General features: G+C 47.5%; 1 protein-coding gene across 4 annotated transcripts in view; it reads left to right on the forward strand.

Annotated features, from left to right (window-relative positions):
• Window positions 1-754: 754 nt before the first annotated feature.
• The window catches only part of PUSL1 (pseudouridine synthase like 1), a 65,763-nt gene continuing 48,128 nt past the window's right edge, over window positions 755-18,389 (forward strand). Inside the window, exons 1-2 of one of the 4 annotated variants that reach the window (XM_073317094.1) lie at window positions 755-1,300; window positions 4,019-4,076. In XM_073317094.1, the coding sequence (XP_073173195.1) occupies window positions 1,242-1,300; window positions 4,019-4,076 (117 nt within the window). In that variant the 5' untranslated portion in view covers window positions 755-1,241. The other 3 variants (XM_073317096.1, XM_073317097.1, XM_073317098.1) reach the window with 3 other exon arrangements.

Genomic DNA, 18,389 nt, shown 5'->3' on the forward strand with positions numbered 1-18,389 from the left:
AAGGGTAACATTTTCAAAAGCTCCCAAGTCACTTGGGAGCCCAAACCTAATTTTTATAAGTGATTTAGGCATCACGGCTGCAGGCTGGATTCTCGAAGGTATGTGGGTGACCAGACAGCAAATGTAAAAAATCCGGACGGGGTGGGGGGTAATAGGGGCCTATATAAGAGAAAGACCCCAAAATCAGGACTGTTCCTATAAAATCGGGACATCTGGTCACCCTAAGCTCACCTCAATAATTTTGAGGATCTGTGTCTTAAATTCCTTTTGAAAGTGGGACTTAGGTGCGAAGTGACTTACCTGCTTTTGAAAATTCTGCCCAGAATTTCTTTCACTGTTTATGCGGTTTGCTTATTACATTATTCTTCTTAGGGGGCGGGGCCATGTTGAGACAGGCTAGTCAGTTTCCCCTTGGGTTACACCAGGGTCCAGTCAATTCCACTTTCAAGCCCCCCCTGCAGCTGCCTGGGGTGCAAACTGCGGGGAAACATGAGCCCCGCCCCAACTGGTTTCCCAAGCAAGTAAAATAAGGAATTTCAGCAAGGAAAGGGAGCATTTTTAAATGCACAAAAGCTACAGGCCGGGGCAGGCGAGACCCTTTAAAGGATGAACCTCGCTCGACCTTTAAAAAATAGATTTAAAAAAAAAAAAAAATTACAAAGCCATTACACGTTTTATACCAAAGGCAAAACTTTACCTCGCTCCCTACCGCGGATTGCAACTGAGTCTAAAGCTCCTCCCCTTGCTCGGGGAAGGGGGTGGCTCTGGCTTGCCCAAAGCTGCAAGCGGCCGGCGGCGCCGGCGAGCTCTTTAGGCCCCCTGGAAGCTCGCTGCCTCCTGGGCACGTGCGCCCCTGGGGCTCCCCGGGCGCCGCCTGCAAACCGCGTGCCTGGAACCCCCCCCCCTTGCAAGGGGCGCGCGGCGCGGCAGCGAGACGGGGGGCGGGGGGGGGGCGATTCATTGCGGGGCGTCCCCGGGCAGAGCGGGCCGCTGCTCCAGCGGCCTGTGCCGAGGCTGGTTGCCGGAGCTGCAGTCCCGATCCCCCGGGCGAAGAGGAGGCTCGCTCTGAGCTCGCAGGTTTCCCCGCAAAAGCCGGGCAGGGGTTTTCATGCCCGCGGAGCGGCAATGGGGCGCGGGGCTGTGCTGCTGAGCGCATTTCAATCCGGGGGGGGGGGGGGACAGCTGCTACGCGAGCCTGAACCGAAAGCAGAGCTTTTAAATTAAAGCCTTTGCAAACAGAGATGCATTCCCCCAAAACTCGGTACTTAGTTTTCTTTCAGTACTTTGGGACTAACTATAGGTAGGTGGCGTGGTGGTGGTTTGCCCTTCCGGGGGGTGCGGTGGGGTGGGGAAAACGAATCCGGGATCTGGGCATTCTTAGCGTGGGGTGGAAGGCAGCCAGATGCCCTCATATTAGGGGATTTGTTTTCTGTGCGCAACTATAACCCCAGCCCCTGGGTGGGGTGGAGGGGGAAGTGTCCCAGTTTTTCACACTTCCTGTCTGGTCACCATAAAGAGGGGGCGGGGAGGCAAGGAAACTACACACCAGTCTCCAAGGTAAATAATTCCTTGTATTTTTGGTAAATATTAATCCCGTTATTGAATGCATAGGAATACATCTACTGGGGATTAGAAACTGGAACGAGGGCAAATCGTTTGGGGTGGGGGAAATGTTGTCCTGGTTCCTTCCTCCCTCAAAGCCCAACTGGAGTGATCCGACAACTCATGTCTATCCTTGGAAGATAGACGAAAGAGCCAGCTCGGACAGGTGTAAATGCAAAGTAACTTCATTTGAATCCCTGGAGGTATTTTGGCCTGAGGCTCTGGTCCAGCAAGGAGCCCCGTGGGGGTTGACTTTGCACCACGAAGAACAGTTTGTAGATTGCATCAGAAGATGTGGGGCTTTTTTTACCCACAAAAGCTTATGACCAAATAAATCTGTTAGTTTTTAAGGTGTCAGTGGACTCCTTGTTGTTTTTGTGGATACAGACTAACACGGCAACCCCCCTGAAGTTTGTAAGTTGGGACTTATAGCAAAGTCACTTGGCCTCAAAGTTTTTGCGGGCCTAGCTTTGGTGGGTAGGAGTGTGACAATAAGAGGTATGCCAGCAGAAGCTCCAGTGTCGGTCAGCAGAAACCTCCTTTTTGCTGGTATGGTTGATTTTGTTTGGGGAACTGGTATACACTATAAACAAACTCTTTTGCCAGCATTAGCTACAGGCAAACCCTTTCTAGTGTAGACAAGACCTTAATGTTTATAACTTTCAGGCTGTCGTTTCTACTTTGTCTCTAATGCGAGAATCAGAATCACTCGTGTGAAGGTCAGTGACTGTTAGAATGACCCCTAGGTTTGTCCCCTGTTTACTACACTGAGTAGAGTTATTTATTGCAGGGCTCTCGGTTTTCTCAGTGCTGCACAAGGTCCCTGCCTCAAGAAGTTTCTGAGCTGAAGCTCAAGGACTGCAAATGCATGTTCGCACGTGTGAGGTTACGTTCAGTCACACTGCTCACTCGCAATAGCATCTGCGGGGTTGGGACCTTATCCTGAAAGCCTTTACCTTGTGCAAATCGTCCCCAGAACTTCAGTGGGCTTGTCGTTATCATTAATTTTGACTGATGTGCAATTGCTCCAGCTGGGGGCCTTCCAGACACTTAGCAAGGGTGGCCTGTGCACTGTGACCCTGGCTCTTGAAGGTCAGAGCAGGAGAAGGATCTCAAGGAACTGTTATGAGGGCAATTTAGGAGAAACATAAGCGGTAGGAGGGAAAAGTACCTGAGAATGGGGTTTTGTAGAGGCTTAAAGGTGAGGACAGGTAGCTTGAACATGATATGGAAGACTAGAGGGAAAATTGGGTGAGATTCAGAGAGGGGAGTGATGTGATCAGAACATTGTGGGAGGAAGCAAGGTGACTTTGGGCAGTATTTTGTGTGGACAGGATGGGGGAGCAAGGGGGGAAAAGCAGGAAGACCAAAGAGGAGGAAATCTCAGTAGCTAAGGACGGATCCTTGATGTGGCAGTTCCTATGTAGGTGGGATGAGGGCCTGGCTAGGGAACGAGGAGAAAGGGTGGATTGTGATTTCTGCAGTCTCAAACCTTTTTGCAAAGTAAAATAAATAAATTAAAGCTTTTAAAAATGTGAAGTGCTGAATGTGACCGTTTCCCTTCGTTCTTGAACGATGCAGAGAGACCCAAGGCAGATAAGCTTGTCTTTAGACGCAGTAAAGGGGCCATTTAATTTTTGAGGGGAGAGTTTGAATGTTAGATATGCCACGTAATACATTTTGACAGCTGAGATTGCATTATTTTGCTTTTCTTTTTTTCCCCTTGAGTGAGTCTCTAACTCTCGGCGAGACCTTCTATTAGGCAGACAATGAAAGGAGACTAGAGAAGGAATAACTGAAATAAGATATGCAAATGTCCTCTGTTGTTGAAACCATAGTCATAAATTCGTGTCTGCATCTGTGGCTTAAATATTGTTCTTTGCCTATAATCAGATTAGGCCATTATTATTAATGGGACAATTACTATAGCTAGAAGCCGCAAACTCCATCCTACGTGAATTGTTAAGAAGTCTTTGTAAAACTTTGATTCCTATTCGTGTGGCCTCAATACAGTACAACACTTAACAGCCCTTGAAGTCAATGGGACATAACCATGTGCTTAATTGCTTTGCTAAATGAGGGCCTGACTAAATTAGCAGCATATAGTGGAAGGAAAACGGATATAATTTTACTTCTGTGTACAGAATTGGTGCCTGATTCGAAGCCCATTAAAGTCAATGGCAGCCTATCTAAAATAGGTGAAAGGTAGCATTTGATCCTTAGTTAAGTTTTATATAAAGAATTCGCTGGATCTCAATCACAGTCGGTCACTTGACAAAGAAGCTGACGATCCTTATTTTGCTGTAGCCCAGGTACTCAGCCTAAGTGTGATGTTCCATCCTATGTTTAGCCATCGGCTGAAGGTTGGCGTTTACTGACCATTGCTAAGAACTGTTGTCTTTCTTTTGCTCTGCAGTGGTGTCATGGAGACATTGACTGATCAGCCTGTGCTCGGCGTCCAGAATTACTTGGAGGTAGGTACTTGGGGTGGCACTGACAGAAACTGAAAAGCTAAGGTTGCATTGTGGAACTACAGATGTTATAAGGGGGAACACTTGTCCTTGTAACTGACCACTTAGAATAATAATAATACCTGGCTCCTTGTACAGCACTTTTAGTCTGTAGATCTCAAAGCTCTTTACAAAAGAGTTCAGTATTATTATCCCCTTTTTAAAGATGGGGAAACAGAAGCACAGGGGGTGAAGTGTCTTGCCCAAGGTCACCCAGCAATTCAGTGGTATTGTTAAGGATTTGATCCAGGGCAAGTTTTTCATGCCTTTTCTTTGTTTTTTGAGGGGATGTGGGGGCCAGTCCTGCAAGCTGCTCTGCGTGGACAGGCACTTGTCTAAAGGCAGTATTGTGCTGGTTTCCCTTGAGATTTGATGTTAAACTGGTGTCCATGTAGCGCTGGATTAGCTAAACCAGTTTAACCAAATGGGTGAAAGTTTGTGTGTAGACAAAACCTGGCTTACTACAGGACCTTGTGGCAGTCATCCAGCTTTTTCTGTGCCCAGTTTTCCCGTCTGATGAAAGAGGTATTGAAACACTTTCCTCCCAGGGGCATGAGAGTTTTACTGGGAGGATGTTGGTAAAACATTCTCAGATCCTTGTATGGATGCAAAGCATTATTTCCAAAGCCTGCAAATGCATTTGTTAAACTGGCGCCACATGCCAGAAGTTTTGCTGTGTTCCAAAGCGGTGCATTGAATAGCTTTTTGCTATTAACAAAAACTCAGTTATTACCATGGTACATTAAAATTAATGATTTGTGCTTAATTTGAGTGTAGACACCCGTAAGAATGGTGCACTTCGCCTGTTGTCCCAGAGATGCAATCATGAATGACTGGTTTAATCTTAATGTGTGTTCCTCATGGTCATTATTGTCTCAAAGGGGGCAGCACTGTCACTCAGCCGTTAGTTTTCTGTAATTTCTGTTGGGAACATCTGGTTCTTAGATGACTTGTCTAATGTGCAGGAATTTTGTCTGATGTAGAAGAATTTTGCTAATCACCCTTATGTTGTTGAAGTGCATTCCTCTCCAGAGGGTCATATGACTGTCCTATCTAAGCAAAGCCATCAGAAATGTTTAATTAGCAGTGGATTCTTACCTCTCTCCTCCCACTAATTGACAGGTAGCGACAATCTCTCAGTTTCTACACAAGCAAAACCAAATGGCTTCAAATTGTAGAGACTTGGTACTGAGTTGGATTCTTCCTGGTAGATCTATTAAAAGCGATCCTGTGTGTCTGCCTGTGTACTTACATAGCTCCCCTCACTGTACCTCACAAACGTTGGTAATTTATCCCTGCAAAACACCTGTGCCGAAGTGGTGTTTTCCCCACTTTACAGATGGGAAGCTGAGGCCCAGAGAAATTAAGGAACGAATCCTCAAAGGTATTTAAGTACCTAACCTTCATGGATTTCAATGGGAGTTAGGTTCCTAAACACCTGATAATCTGGGTTTATGAGACTTGCCCACGGTCACACAGGGAGTCTGTTGCAGAGGATAGAATTGAATTTCGAGTCCCTGAGTCTCGATACAGGGCCTTAACCACAAGACAGTCTTCTTCTCTGCCTGGTCAAACTGGAACCAAAAGCTGGGCTTGTAAGAACAACTTTTCATAAAACTTAAGACCAGTAGAAATGGTTCTGAAAATTCCAGTGGAAACAGTTTTTGTTTTTTAAGCTAAACATTCCCCTGCAGAACTGCAATCCAAACATGACAGCATTGTGTTAGTGTGTGACACCCAAAGGTGAAATTGACTAGTAACTGTAAACAAAGGTGAGACAAGGAGGGAGAGGTAATATCTCTTACTGGCCCAACTTCTGTGGGTGAAAGAGAGAAGCTTTCAAGCTTACATAGAGTTTTTTGCTGTGTAAATGCAAAAGCTTCTCTCTCGCATCAACAGATGTTAGTCTAATAAAAGATTTTACCTCACTCACCTGGTCTTTCTAATATCCTAGGATTAATACAGCTACAGCAACGCTGCATGTAAATAAAAGTGAAATTGACTGGTTCGTTTTCATTGTCAAGATGACAAGAAATGCAAAAATGTAAGAAGGAAATTTGCCGTTAACATTTCTCTCCAGTTTTAATGCTCTGATATAACTATAAACACACATAAAGAAACCTTGCGGGGGTTTTAAATGATTTCTAATCTGAAAGCATCCCTTTTAATACACTGCATATGGGTTTGATCGTACAAACACCGTGAGTAGCGCCTGAGTTGTTCCATTAATTTCCAGGAGACCTCCCAAGGTGGTCAGGACTTCTCTCTGTATCAGTTGTTAACAGGATTGGGCCCTAACTGTGCAGTAGCAGTGAAAAAAGACCCATTCTTATGTCAGCCAGTAGAAAGTGGGTCACTAGTACAGGTTACAGAATGAATGCTCTGCACATCTAGGCATTTTTGTAATGTAATGCTAAGTTAATTACAATTCTGTATTGAGCGGCACATCTCTGAACACTGCTGGTGATTCCCATGTCCCCACGAGTGGCTGTAATTAAAAGGAGACTCTGCTGTCTTAATTTACTTCTTGCAGTCGGGATAAGTTATAAGCTAAAGTGAAACACATGCCTGTTTATGTAAGAGATGAGATTTGAGCTGTCAGAGAGGTTACAGTCCAGCCACCTTGTGCTGCAGTGGACTGTGCTTGCTATCCAGAATGAGACTCTCGCACGACTGTTTCTAGTCACTTCTGAAGCAACAGAAATGATGTATGGTTCTCATAAGCTTTACTTCTGGAAAGATTATCCCCTGGCATGTTTCTGGGCTGGGTTTATGCTTGCCAGGAGCAGAGATTAAACCATACGTTTTATTCTAGCACATCTAGGTTCTATATGATGTCTCCCCTCACATTAGGATCTGAGCATAGTATTCTTAGAGCAGCATGTTTTCTTATCATCCCTATAGGTTTTAAGGACGGTGTGCTTGTCTCTGGGATAGTCTTAGCTCTTACCCACTCCTCCGAAGAGGAAAAGCAGGGCATGTTTGGGAGGTGTGTGCAGGATAGGGCTGTGTGCAGTTCAATAGATGGTGCGAACCCTTAGCACTGCATCGGTGCCCCAACATGGTGTCAGGTGGTGATGCACTTTTGGAGGTGCTGTCCTTTTAAGACGAGATGGTAAACGTTTATGGTCGCTGAAAAGAATGACTTGTGGCCATTCAAAGATCACTCTTCCCATTTTGCATGGGTAGAATTGTGGACCTTGACGTCAGAGTTAAATTCAAGCCAGGTTAAGCAATGCCTACCTAAAAAAAAAAAAAGACTCTTGGAGCTTCAGCTACCATGCAGTATTCTTTGCTTCCCGGCCAAACTGTTGTGCTGTGTTTCTATGTGCTCCTAAACAGCTGCCGTTTTTCAGAGTGGTCAGAGGCACCTGCATGTCAGTGATGGGTCAGATTACTCCTGGGGGAATTATGCACCACTGTGCATGTGCAGAATTTATGTTCCCTGCAGATTTCTTTGCTTCCCCACAGAAAAATGACTTTCTGATGGGGAAGCAAAGGGAAGCCACAAGAGTGGTCATGCGACCTTCCCCAGCAGTATGTTTCGGGTGCCCGCGGCAGCTGGCAGAGAGGGAAATCGCTGTAGGGCAGGGGGAGGGACTGGGGAAGACCCGGCTGGTGCCAGGCTCAGCTGATAGTCCTGGCTGGGCTGGGGAGGGCAGGACTTCCTCTTCCCCTGCCTGGCATCCGGGGCTGGGTTGCAAACTCCTCCTCCTCTCCCTCGCTTCCTGTACCCACTGCTCCTCACCTGCAGAGGGAGGGATCACTGCGCAGGGAGCTTCTCGCCCGACCACCCTGCATCCAGACCCCCTCATACCCAGACCCTCCCGCTGAGCCTCACACCTGCCGCACCCAGAACCCCCCTGAGGAGCCCCACTCCCCTGCACTTGGACCACCCCGATGAGCCCCAACCGGCTGCACCTGGATCGCCACCCCACTGAGCCCCACTCCCCCAGCATCTGTCCCCCCCATGGGACCCCCCAGACCCACTGCCGAGCTCTATCCCCCCCACACTCAGACCTCCCCCATTGAGCCCCCCGCACCCAGACCCCCCAACAAGCCCCTGTGCATCCAGAACCCCAACTCACCTGGATCCCTCACTGAGCCACCCACACTCAGACGGCCCCACACAGAACCCTCTCAATCCACATCTGGATCCTCCTACACTAAGCCCCTCCACACTTGGATCCTGCCGGGCTGAGCCCGCGCACACCTGGATGTATCTGGCACTGAGGGGCAGGGCACTGGGGTGTTTCTGGGGCAGGCCCAGCCCTTGCGCTGTGTCAGGGTTGGGTGCAGCCTCATGGCTGAGTCTGTCCCCAGGGGGGAGCTGTGCAGTGATCTCCCACTTCTGTGCAACCAGTGGCCTGTGCTCTCCAGTGCCATGCTGGAGCCTCCACGTTTATTTGACCGATAAATTTTGCATAATTTTAAAATATTGTGCACAGAATTTTTAATTTTTTGGCACAGAATGCCCTCAGAAGTAGTCAGATGGTTCCAGCATATAGACAAATCGAAGGTGCTTTGGGCTAGATAGCTCAACGGACTGTTTGAGGCACGTGTTCTGAATTTGGTGGCAGTGTGGGGTTTTTTTGGAACTGGTTGACTTTTTAAAAAATTTGGTGCAATTACAAAATTTAAAAAAAACTGCAGAAAAGGTTGAAATTTTTGCAAAAAAATAGTTTTTTGTTCAACTAACTTTAGTGCTGGTCAACTTATTAAAAATGTTGAAATTAGGATGAAGTTTGTAGTTTCACAAAGAACTGGACAAAAGCTGTTTTGGGGGAAAATGTTGCTTACTCTTCTCTCCTCCCTGCTCCCCTTTCCGCCACTCCCTGGTTTTTGTCCGTTTCCCCCCCCCGCCCCTCTCTATTTATTGTTGTTAGAGCAGCGGGTTCCCTTGTTTTACAGAGAGTTCCAGGCATAAGGAGCAGTAGAAAGGGTGTGAAATTGAGAGGACAGAGGGAGCAAAAGGGCATTGTGGGTGGTTGTTTGGGAGGAGATCTGACCATAAAAATTGAATCTGAAGGTAATGCCACACACAACAGCTCAGGCTGGAGATCTCTTATGTAATATACAACCTGTATGCCCATATGATCTTGTTATTACTCAGCACTGGAATTGATTACTTATCATGAGCCCAGCAGCAAGCAGGTGCTGCTTTATCCTCTCTAGCCTCGGGACACACACCATTTGAAGGTCACATATTTGCCCACCAACCTCTCCTCGATACCCCCTGCGGCTGTGCGATTGAACATCTCATAGCAGCAGGCCAAGGTCCATAGACTCGGAGCGGGGTATTCTGTGGAGAGCAGTGAGGAGTTCACCTACCTCGACTGTAAGCAGGGTTCAAATGGTTGCAGCAAACTGGATGTTCTTTGGCGAACATGAACCCGGCATGAAGTGCGCGTCTTCCTTATAGATGCTAAACCATCTTTGTGCTGAGACAAAGTTCAGGATCTATCAAACCTGCATACTACCTGCATTGCTAGATGGGTCACAAATCCGGACACTCCTCAGGCAGACTTGGAGCGCTGAGGGGTATTCCATATACGCTGAGTATAAAGTGGTTTGTGTGCAACGATCTGGCCTTCCTTTGGTCGTTCATCATGCCCAAAAGCGGCGTAGCGAACTTTTCAGCCAGGTTGTTGCAATGGACAAAAACAACCCAGCACACTGCTCTCAAACTTCCATCAATGTGCAAAGGGGTGCATGCCCTAATCGTACCTGGGCCTTCTGGAGGGCTGCCCCAGAGAATCATGGATTTATAGGATTGAGCCAGATCTAGGAACTTGATTGCACCATGCCCGGTGTGATGCCATCACTCGCGGTCACTCTGACTGGTGCAATGTTCCTTAGAAGACTATGCGTCTGTGTATTTGCCATGCTTGTTTTTCATGGTCTGTGTTGGCATTCATTCGGCACTCACTGCTGTGGTAGCCGAGGGCTATCTGCAATTCTGGTGGTGGGAGTTAGCGCCGTCTGATGGCGGGGGCACTGGTCTGGGAATTGGGAGACTCAGGTTTTATACTCCGCTTTGCCACCCACCTGCTGCACGACCTTGAGCAAGTCACCTAATCTTAGCGCCTTGGGTAGTAAAATGAGGATAATGATTTCTCACATCCTTTGGCCAAGAGCTCTGAGATTTATGGAGGGAAAGTCCTGCCTAGCGGCTAAGAATCATAACTCTAATTGGGGATCTCGGCAACATTTATTCATATTGCTCATTGATTTATAAAGCACCATCTCCAGAGACTGTATCTGGAATGCTGCGTAAATGTTACATGGCGCTTGAAAGATAGAGAGTCCAGAAGGCTGTGTATCCCATTTACCCATCCTCGGCACAGTATAGCACTGTTTTCCCTCCCTGTCCCATGCTTGGGGCTTTGGATGAGCTCAGCAGTTGTTTTGCAACATTTGAGCGAGCAGCTTTTTGTTTTAACAAGCAAATGGGTAGAATGGGCAATTAAAAAAAAAAAAAAGAGGGGGGAGAAAAAGTTAGATCAACATATTTGTTATTGTCATTTCATGGCATCGGCATTTTGATCTCCTCAGCTGCACACTGGCCAATTCGTGGATATGCTCGTTCCTTTCATGTGGTTGGATTGATGTCGGGCACTGCTGAGTCGGGTTGCATTTATGAGAACCACATGGGATGTCTTAAAGGAACATTAATGGAAAACTTCTGGAGTCTGTAGGAATTTGTCCCCTTTGCTTCACCTTCTTGCAACCTTGAACTCCGAAAGACTTGTTCTTCTTCGAGCGATTGCACATGTCTGTTCCACTGTAGGTGTTGGTGTGTTCCAATACACAGTTATCGGAGAGTTTTTACCCTTAGCAGCACTGGTCAGGGCGGCCCGAGTGCCCTTTTCTGTCTCGTGCACATGGTGCAGGCATAAAGGGCTGAGCCACCCCAGGTCTCCTTCAGTCCTTCTGCCTGTGATGGTTGTTGGCGCTCCCTGTCCTTGCTTCTGCAAGGCTTTTGTCAATACCTGTATCTAGTACCCGGGTATTGTGAGTGTCCTTTTAGTAGCTAGCTAGTTTGTTAAGGGAAAAAACTTGTTTTGTGTGGTTCTGGCACCCAGCTTGGGACTGGTACCGGAGATGTGCTGCGCTCTCCGGGTTTCGAGGCCGGCCGCTTCTCGAGAAGAAGCTTCATACTCATTGGACTCTGAAGTGGGTTCCTATGTACCCCAACCCCTATGGACAAAAATAACCCAGCACACTGTGCTCTCGAACTTCCATCAACATGCCCTGATCCTACCTGGGCCTTCTGGAGGGCTGCCCAGAGAGTCATGGATTTGTAGGATTGAGCCAGATCTGGGAACTTGACTGCACCATGCCTGGTGTGATGCCATCACTCGTGGTCACTCTGACAGACTGGTGCAATGTTCCTTGGAAGACGATGCATCTGTGTATTTGCCATGCTTGTTTTTGATGGTCTTCTCCGGCACTGATGGGTACGGCGCCGCTTAGCTCTCGAGAAGAAGCTTCATACTCCTTGAACTCTGAAGTGGGTTCCTATGTACTCCAACCCCATCAGGAGAGAGAGGTCACCTGCCCGCCCTGGATTCCACCCCAGCAGGAAGCCTACAAGAGGGACCTCTGGGCTAGGCATAGCTGGGTCCAGGGCTGTACCCGTGGCCCTTTTGGAACCTTGGGGTCATCTCCCCTCCCCCACCCAGCCAAGGCAAGAGCATCCCTGCAGCCATCTCAGCTGGCTCCATCTGCCGGGCATCAGGAGACTTGTCACCACAAGCACCGTAGTGGTGATACCAAGCAGAGTAGGGTTTCCTTTCATGAGCAGCTGCAAGAGGAGAAGGAACTAGACCAGCCCCTGGTTCCGCTGGCATCTTCTTCCTCGTCTCCAGAGGAGGAAATTGTGTCAGATCCTATTTCTCCACCTCGGGATGATTCTAAGACTCATCTGGAGCTTTTGCGGAGGATGGCTATAGCTCTTGATAGACCTGGGGGAGGTCTGGGAAAAATCTCACAAGCTGGGGGACAATCGAACATCTGCGGCTCCAGCTAAAATAGCCCCATGCATTGGGAGAGCTATCTTAGAGCCTACATTGTGCACGTAGGCGCTTTTAGGTTGCCAAACTGTGCCTTAGACTCCTTCGGGGCTGGATGGTGGAGAAGTGCTCTTCTAGAGAGCACCACATAGACATGTTAATGTAAACTGCCCTCTCCTGGATGGAATCAGAATTGCTCAACTGTGTGCCATAGATCCTGTACTGCTAACTGAGATTCTCCTTCAGCTCAAGTAGCTGGGGACTGGTCCTTTGGAGCAGGAGGTTTTGATTCTATCCCCACTGTCACCATGAAGTTCACAAGTGGTCATGGCATGCACCATAGTGACAATCCTGTACCCACAGATTTGTTAGTGTTCAGAGACCACCTGCATGAAACAGAGAGAAATATCAATTTTGCAGACTAAGCATACAGAGATAGATGATTATTTAATATGTTTGGCTTTTTTCCCCCCAGGAGATTAAAACTTTCTTTCTTGGTGAATATTTATTTAGCCTGCAACCCTTAAAAACTCACATCATTTCTAGGGATGGGTGCAAACCAAGAACCCAGATCTAAGCATCCCCCCGACTTCTCTAGAGTTTGGATCTAGATCTGAACACTGTGGCTTGGCCATGTCTCTTGTTGTTTCTTTATTAATATTGGCAAGATATATAGGACCTGATGCTGTAGCCCTTACACACAGGTAACCCCACTATAAGTGCAGTTTAGAGGGACAAACCTCCAGTGTCGAGCCTGAGCCTTTTAATCCCCCATACCCAAATGAGTAGCTGTTACTCATGCAAGTGGGCACCTGGACTTCAGTGGGATTACTTGCATAAGGAAGCACTGTTAGGATTTGCAGGATCAAGCCCATTTAGCGTTGCAGCTAGTAAACTGCACCCAGTTTGATCGCCTCTAAAATGCAATAAATGCAAATCCAATTTATACACCCCCAAGAAAACAGAGCCCCAAGCCCTGAGCTGTTGTTCGTTGCTTCTTCGTTGTATTTTTCTCCCTGGACTTACGTGCACTGTGGTGCTTGCTGTTTGGTTTGAATCGTCTCCCGAGTGTGCTGTTTCCCATCGTGCTGATGAACACTGCCCAGAACCAATCTTTTTGCACAAAGCTCTGCTTTGGCCAGCAGCTTTGTGCTATATCCAGATACTATTTTCCATGCAAGGGGGGGGCGGGGAACAGAGCAGCCCAGGACCGCGTGAGGCTGTTTCAGAACAAACTCCAAAGAAAAGAAGGTAGACCCAGGAATGAGTCCTCTGTTGTCCCTGTTTGCGTTGGATTGCTCTTCCAGCGATGTGGGTGACGGGCTTTTAGACCCATTCTTCCAGGCCTAGTGAATGTCTCTACTGTATTCTCCTTGTTGCCACAAGAACTTGCATCTATCACACTAAGTACTGGGCCAGATCCTCAGCTGGTGTGAATCGGTGTCGCATTGTCTAAGTCTATGAGGCTGCTAATAGATACCAGAAGAGGATCAGGCCCCCTAATTTTAAAATGTACCCTGATACTTCAGGAGGCGGCCGTGAGCCAATGCAGCACATACTGCCTATATTGGGTCTCTGCACATTTGGTGCTGTATGGATGAAATTCGCTTCCGCATGCAGTTTGCCCTTGTACTTCTCTTTTGACCTTTTAAAACCCATTTGAAAGCATCCATTTCCCGTCTCTCTAACCCGGCACAGTCAGAGAGGAAGCATTGTCCAGTGGTTAGAGCACAGAGCAAGATTCAGGAAGCTCAGATTCTACTCAGGGTGCTGCCATTCATTCTCTGTCTGGCTTTGGGCAGGTCACTTCACCGTCAGCGTGTTCCCCAGGGGATGAATGCTATTCTCCGATCTCACATGGATGTCATTAGTTTGCAAAGCGCTGAAGGGGCCTGCAGGGTAGGTGCTCAGTGTTGTTTTTGCAGGGCTTGCCCCAGTGTAACATCACTGGAATCAGGAGAGTTGCACCGTCGTAGCTGATAGAATTTGACCCTGCAGCCAGAGTTTCTGCTGTCTCTGTGATGTTCAGTACATACAGCATCACAGTTAGGCACGTATCGTGGTTAGGTGACTTCTGATGTCAGGGTTAGAGGTGAGACCTCATGTAACAAGCTTACCGTGGAGTTTTTCTAACTACTTTCCCTAGCTCACCGGTTCTCAAACTTATTGAGTGGGCCCCCTTCTTTGTGTCTGTAGCCAGTTAGCCCCTCCCATCTCCAGCCCAAGCCCCAACTTTAAAGCCATGTCCTGCTAGCCCGAGTCTCTGAAGACAGGCTGGGAGCGCTTGCTTCCCTGGGCTGTGTAGAGACACCCTCACAGTCTGTTTTAACCTTTAAAGGGCAATTGGACCGGGGTCAGAGAGCTGAAAATCAGGTCTTTCTATAGGATGCAGCACTGCAGGTGATGTCTCTCTGTCTCCTCTTCTGCACACAGAGATTTCCCTGGTTCTGCAAGACTCTGTCCTTCTTCTCTGGATCCTGCTGAACCTAGCAGGGATTCCTGTTTCCTGTCCCTTCAGGATATAATTCTGGCACTTAAGAGCAGACATTTTCATGCTGTTCTAAATGTGGAAGCGCTTAGCAAATGACCTGTCAGAAGAACAGCCCAGCTACCTGCAAGTGGTTCTTTTCATGCATCACAGCGTAGGCAGGAATTCAGGGTAAAGTGAAATCCTTGGATGTGTATCCCAGCTCAAGGAATACTGTTGGCTGGAGAGAACGCACACCAGAAAGTAAAGTCAAATAGAAAATTGACTGGATTTAGGTAAATGAGGCACCTCTGGCCTGTGCCAAGCCATCAAATGGCAGAGCACTCAGAAATGAACATCAGCTAAGGTGAGGATGCTTGGATGCAGTATGGGCTAAGAACCAGCCCCTGGGGACTACTAAGGCCTGATCCTCCTCTTACTTACACTGGAGTGATCAGGAGTAAGTCCATGCAAGTCAGCAAAGTTACCCTGGTGTGAAAACAGCACAACTGATGGGAGACTCCTCAATCCTAGACTCCAGTCCCAGCTGTACCAGCCACTTGCTGGGTGACCTTGGGCAAGTTGCTTAATCCTTCTTCCTCAGTTTCCTCATTTGGATCTCTGAGATCATACCCAGGGGAGATATTTGGGAGGCTTAATTAATATCAGTAATGCCGGGGTGAGTTCCTCTGAAAAGCACTGGGCGGGTCCAAAGTGTTTTTATTTTATTATCAGGCTTTTACCTGAAATTACTAAAGAGTAAATAATGCATCTTTTCATAATTCAGTGCAGGTGATATTAGCAGATTAGCGTTGTGGAAATCAGGGGGAAACAAACCACCAGCTGCATATAGGCTCAAAGGACATCTGGATGGTCCAATTATGGCACACACTCATAAGTGAAGGGGTCATTTGTGAGTTGCTCACAACTGGGGTCAGCAGTTCAGCAATGCTCCGCATTGGGGAGATTAATTAGGACGTGCTTTTCACTGAGCTATTAAAAAAGGAATCTGGTGCAGGAGTCACTTGTAATATCTATTAAAGACCATGTGGCCGCTCGGCTGGAGGGAAAATAGCTTTTAATAGCTCTGGTTTTGTTGTTGGTTATTCCTTGAATGTTCAGCACATAGATCCTTCAGTTTCCTCTCCAGAGAGTTCTGCATGGGAAGTATGCCTGCTGGATGGAGGCAGCTGTGAAAATAGCTTTTCTTTGTCCCCGTCGTCCAGTTCTGTGTCTCTGTGGGTTCATTGTTCCCCACGTGCCAGTCAGCCAGCCCTGCTTGGATCCTACAGTCCACTCTTCTTTTCCAGTCTATTCTATTCTCCAAAAAGAGAGCGCTCCTCCCAGGCCGAGGGGTGAGATCCAAACCTCAGCGCCTGGTTCTCACTGCAGTGCCATTCAGACACTAGTTTGAAAGGGGCTGGAGAAGGGATGGGCTGGGCGTGGGGATCCCCCTGAGCCCAAGCAGATGCAAATCCGTACCAAGCCAAGCAGGGTGTTTCCCATGCTCTAGCCCGGCTCCCCAAGTGTGGATACGCTGCGCTTCTCGTATGCCTGACGAAATCTGCTAAACCCAAACACATCTTCCTGCAAGTTTGCTCTCTAAATGCAGCTTCAGCTTTACCATAAGTCGCTGGGCCACATGTCAAGGTCTGCTAAAGAAAACTGTTTAATTTCTGTCTGCTCCTCTCTGCTAAAGGGTAATAAATAAAGATTTTCACTGTTAATTGTAACCATATGTGAGCGCCAAAGAGAAGGACTAGGAAGAGAAAAAGCCTCGGGTGGGGTGTGTTCTGGTTCCCAGGCCTTCCCCCTGTAGCTCAGTTACATGTTTGCACTCCTCCCCATGCTTCATCACCGGTATGTTTCTAAGAGTCCAGAATCCTCTGTGCTAAAATAGCAGGAGCCTGGAAGGCATTTCCGAGTGAGCGGCTAAAACTTTATTGACTCTCGGTACCAAATTGAAATCTAATAAAGATCACTGCTTGGCCTCCTCAAGAGGGAGGGGAGTGAGAGCCAATTGCTAGCCATTAATCTGGTTTTCTCCTTTATTTCTTTTTCAGCCCATCTTTCTGATCTCTCTCCCTCCCCCTCCATCCATGTCTCCCCTCCCTCCCCCCCCCCCCCAGCTAACTGCCTTAGTCTCTCTCTAAGGGCCTGTGAACATGAGGCTGAAAGGTGTATTTGCACAACGAGATAGCGAACGTGTTTTGAAAACTCGAGCATATATGGGACAAGTTGTGTTTTAAAATGTGTAAAGTCAGTCCTGGTGAACCCTAGGGTCCTACTCACTAACGTGTTAAAATAAAACCTGCCCTGTCTTCACTAGGGTTTTTAAGAAAACGTAATTCATCCTAGTGTGCATGCAAACACACACACACACATGCCTAATTAGCTGTAATAGAGTCTCTTAATTAGAGGACACCACATTAATGACTCATTTAGCAGAGTTTTTCTTTACTTTCCTAGCAGGGGGGCTGTGATATCGCACCTGTTTGTTTTTTTCCAGCCCTTTGTTATGGGGCAAAGGAGGAAAGCGAGGGAGGGGAACCCAGCTGTTGGGGAGGGGAGTGGAGGGGAATGGGAACTGAAATCCCTTTCAAAAGGTGTTTAATTCACTCTGGAAGCTGTGCCATGGTGCAGAACCTTGCAGATATTAAATTACTTCCACCACCCTTGGTTTAAAAATGCTGATTTTTAGTAGTATTGGGTGTAATTTTTAACTGTCCATCCTCTGCCTCCTCAAAAAAATCTCACTTCACAGCTGCAGTGTGATTCAAGGGCAGAATGGTGGCTCTAGTAAAATACAATCCTCTCTCTATAAATAATATATTGCCCACAGTCGTATTAATTTTAGTCTTGCTGGGACTAACGTCCCAGTAGCGTTAGCAGGACATCGCATCAATGCTAAGATGACTCTCACTAGGAAAGAAAGGCAGAATATTTAAACAGGAGCAGCCCAGTTCTGTGTTATAGTCACATGTGTAACCAGTGAAGAGAAGGGTGTGACTTGAGTCCGTATGGTTTATCCCGTCACTAGTATCCCTGCGTATATGTCCTTGCATCAGCTCCAACGCTACACGTGCGTATTAATGGGGAAGTGCCTGGATCCTTGGGTATTTATTCCTGAGACTAATGAAATGCAAGAGCTAGGTGCTGTGTTACTGTTAGTCTGATCTGCTGGCCCCTCCTCTGATCTTAATGACTGATGGAAGCCTATTGCTCCCTTTATGGGTGGGAGGAATCTTTGGCTTGAGATATTTTATTCAGCTAGTGTCTGCACTGGAAATGAAAGGGTGAACCCTGCACCTGCTAAAGTCTGGTGGCAAACTGCAGTGGTGCTGGATCCATCTCTCGGTGCTGCTGATGTCTCTTGAGTGAATTGCTTCCATAATCTTTTAGGGGTGTGTCAGGCTAAGGTCAATAGCATTGTAAGGAGGCCTAGGGCAACCAGTGGTTTTCACCCTCTGGTCTGCAGACCCCTGAGGGTCCGCAAACTATGCCTAAGATTTCCAAAGGGGTCAGCACCTCCATTTGAAATATTTGAGGGGTCCACAAATGAGAAAAAGGCTGTAAATGCAGTTACTCGCCCATCACAGGATAAGCTGCTGGGTTGCATTTAAACGCTGGGCGCGTCGACTGGCTGTCATGGCTTGGCTGTGACTTACAGATGGAGACAAGACAACGTTTTGCATTTTAAGGGTTGCTGAGAAGGGGGAGGAATGGATTTGCCTACCTGACCTGCCACTCTGCTAAATGCCATCTCTGCTCAGCCAATCACACGCTGTATGGCAC

The sequence above is a fragment of the Lepidochelys kempii genome, chromosome 18 (assembly GCF_965140265.1).
Source record: "Lepidochelys kempii isolate rLepKem1 chromosome 18, rLepKem1.hap2, whole genome shotgun sequence".
Lineage (NCBI taxonomy): Eukaryota > Metazoa > Chordata > Testudines > Cheloniidae > Lepidochelys > Lepidochelys kempii.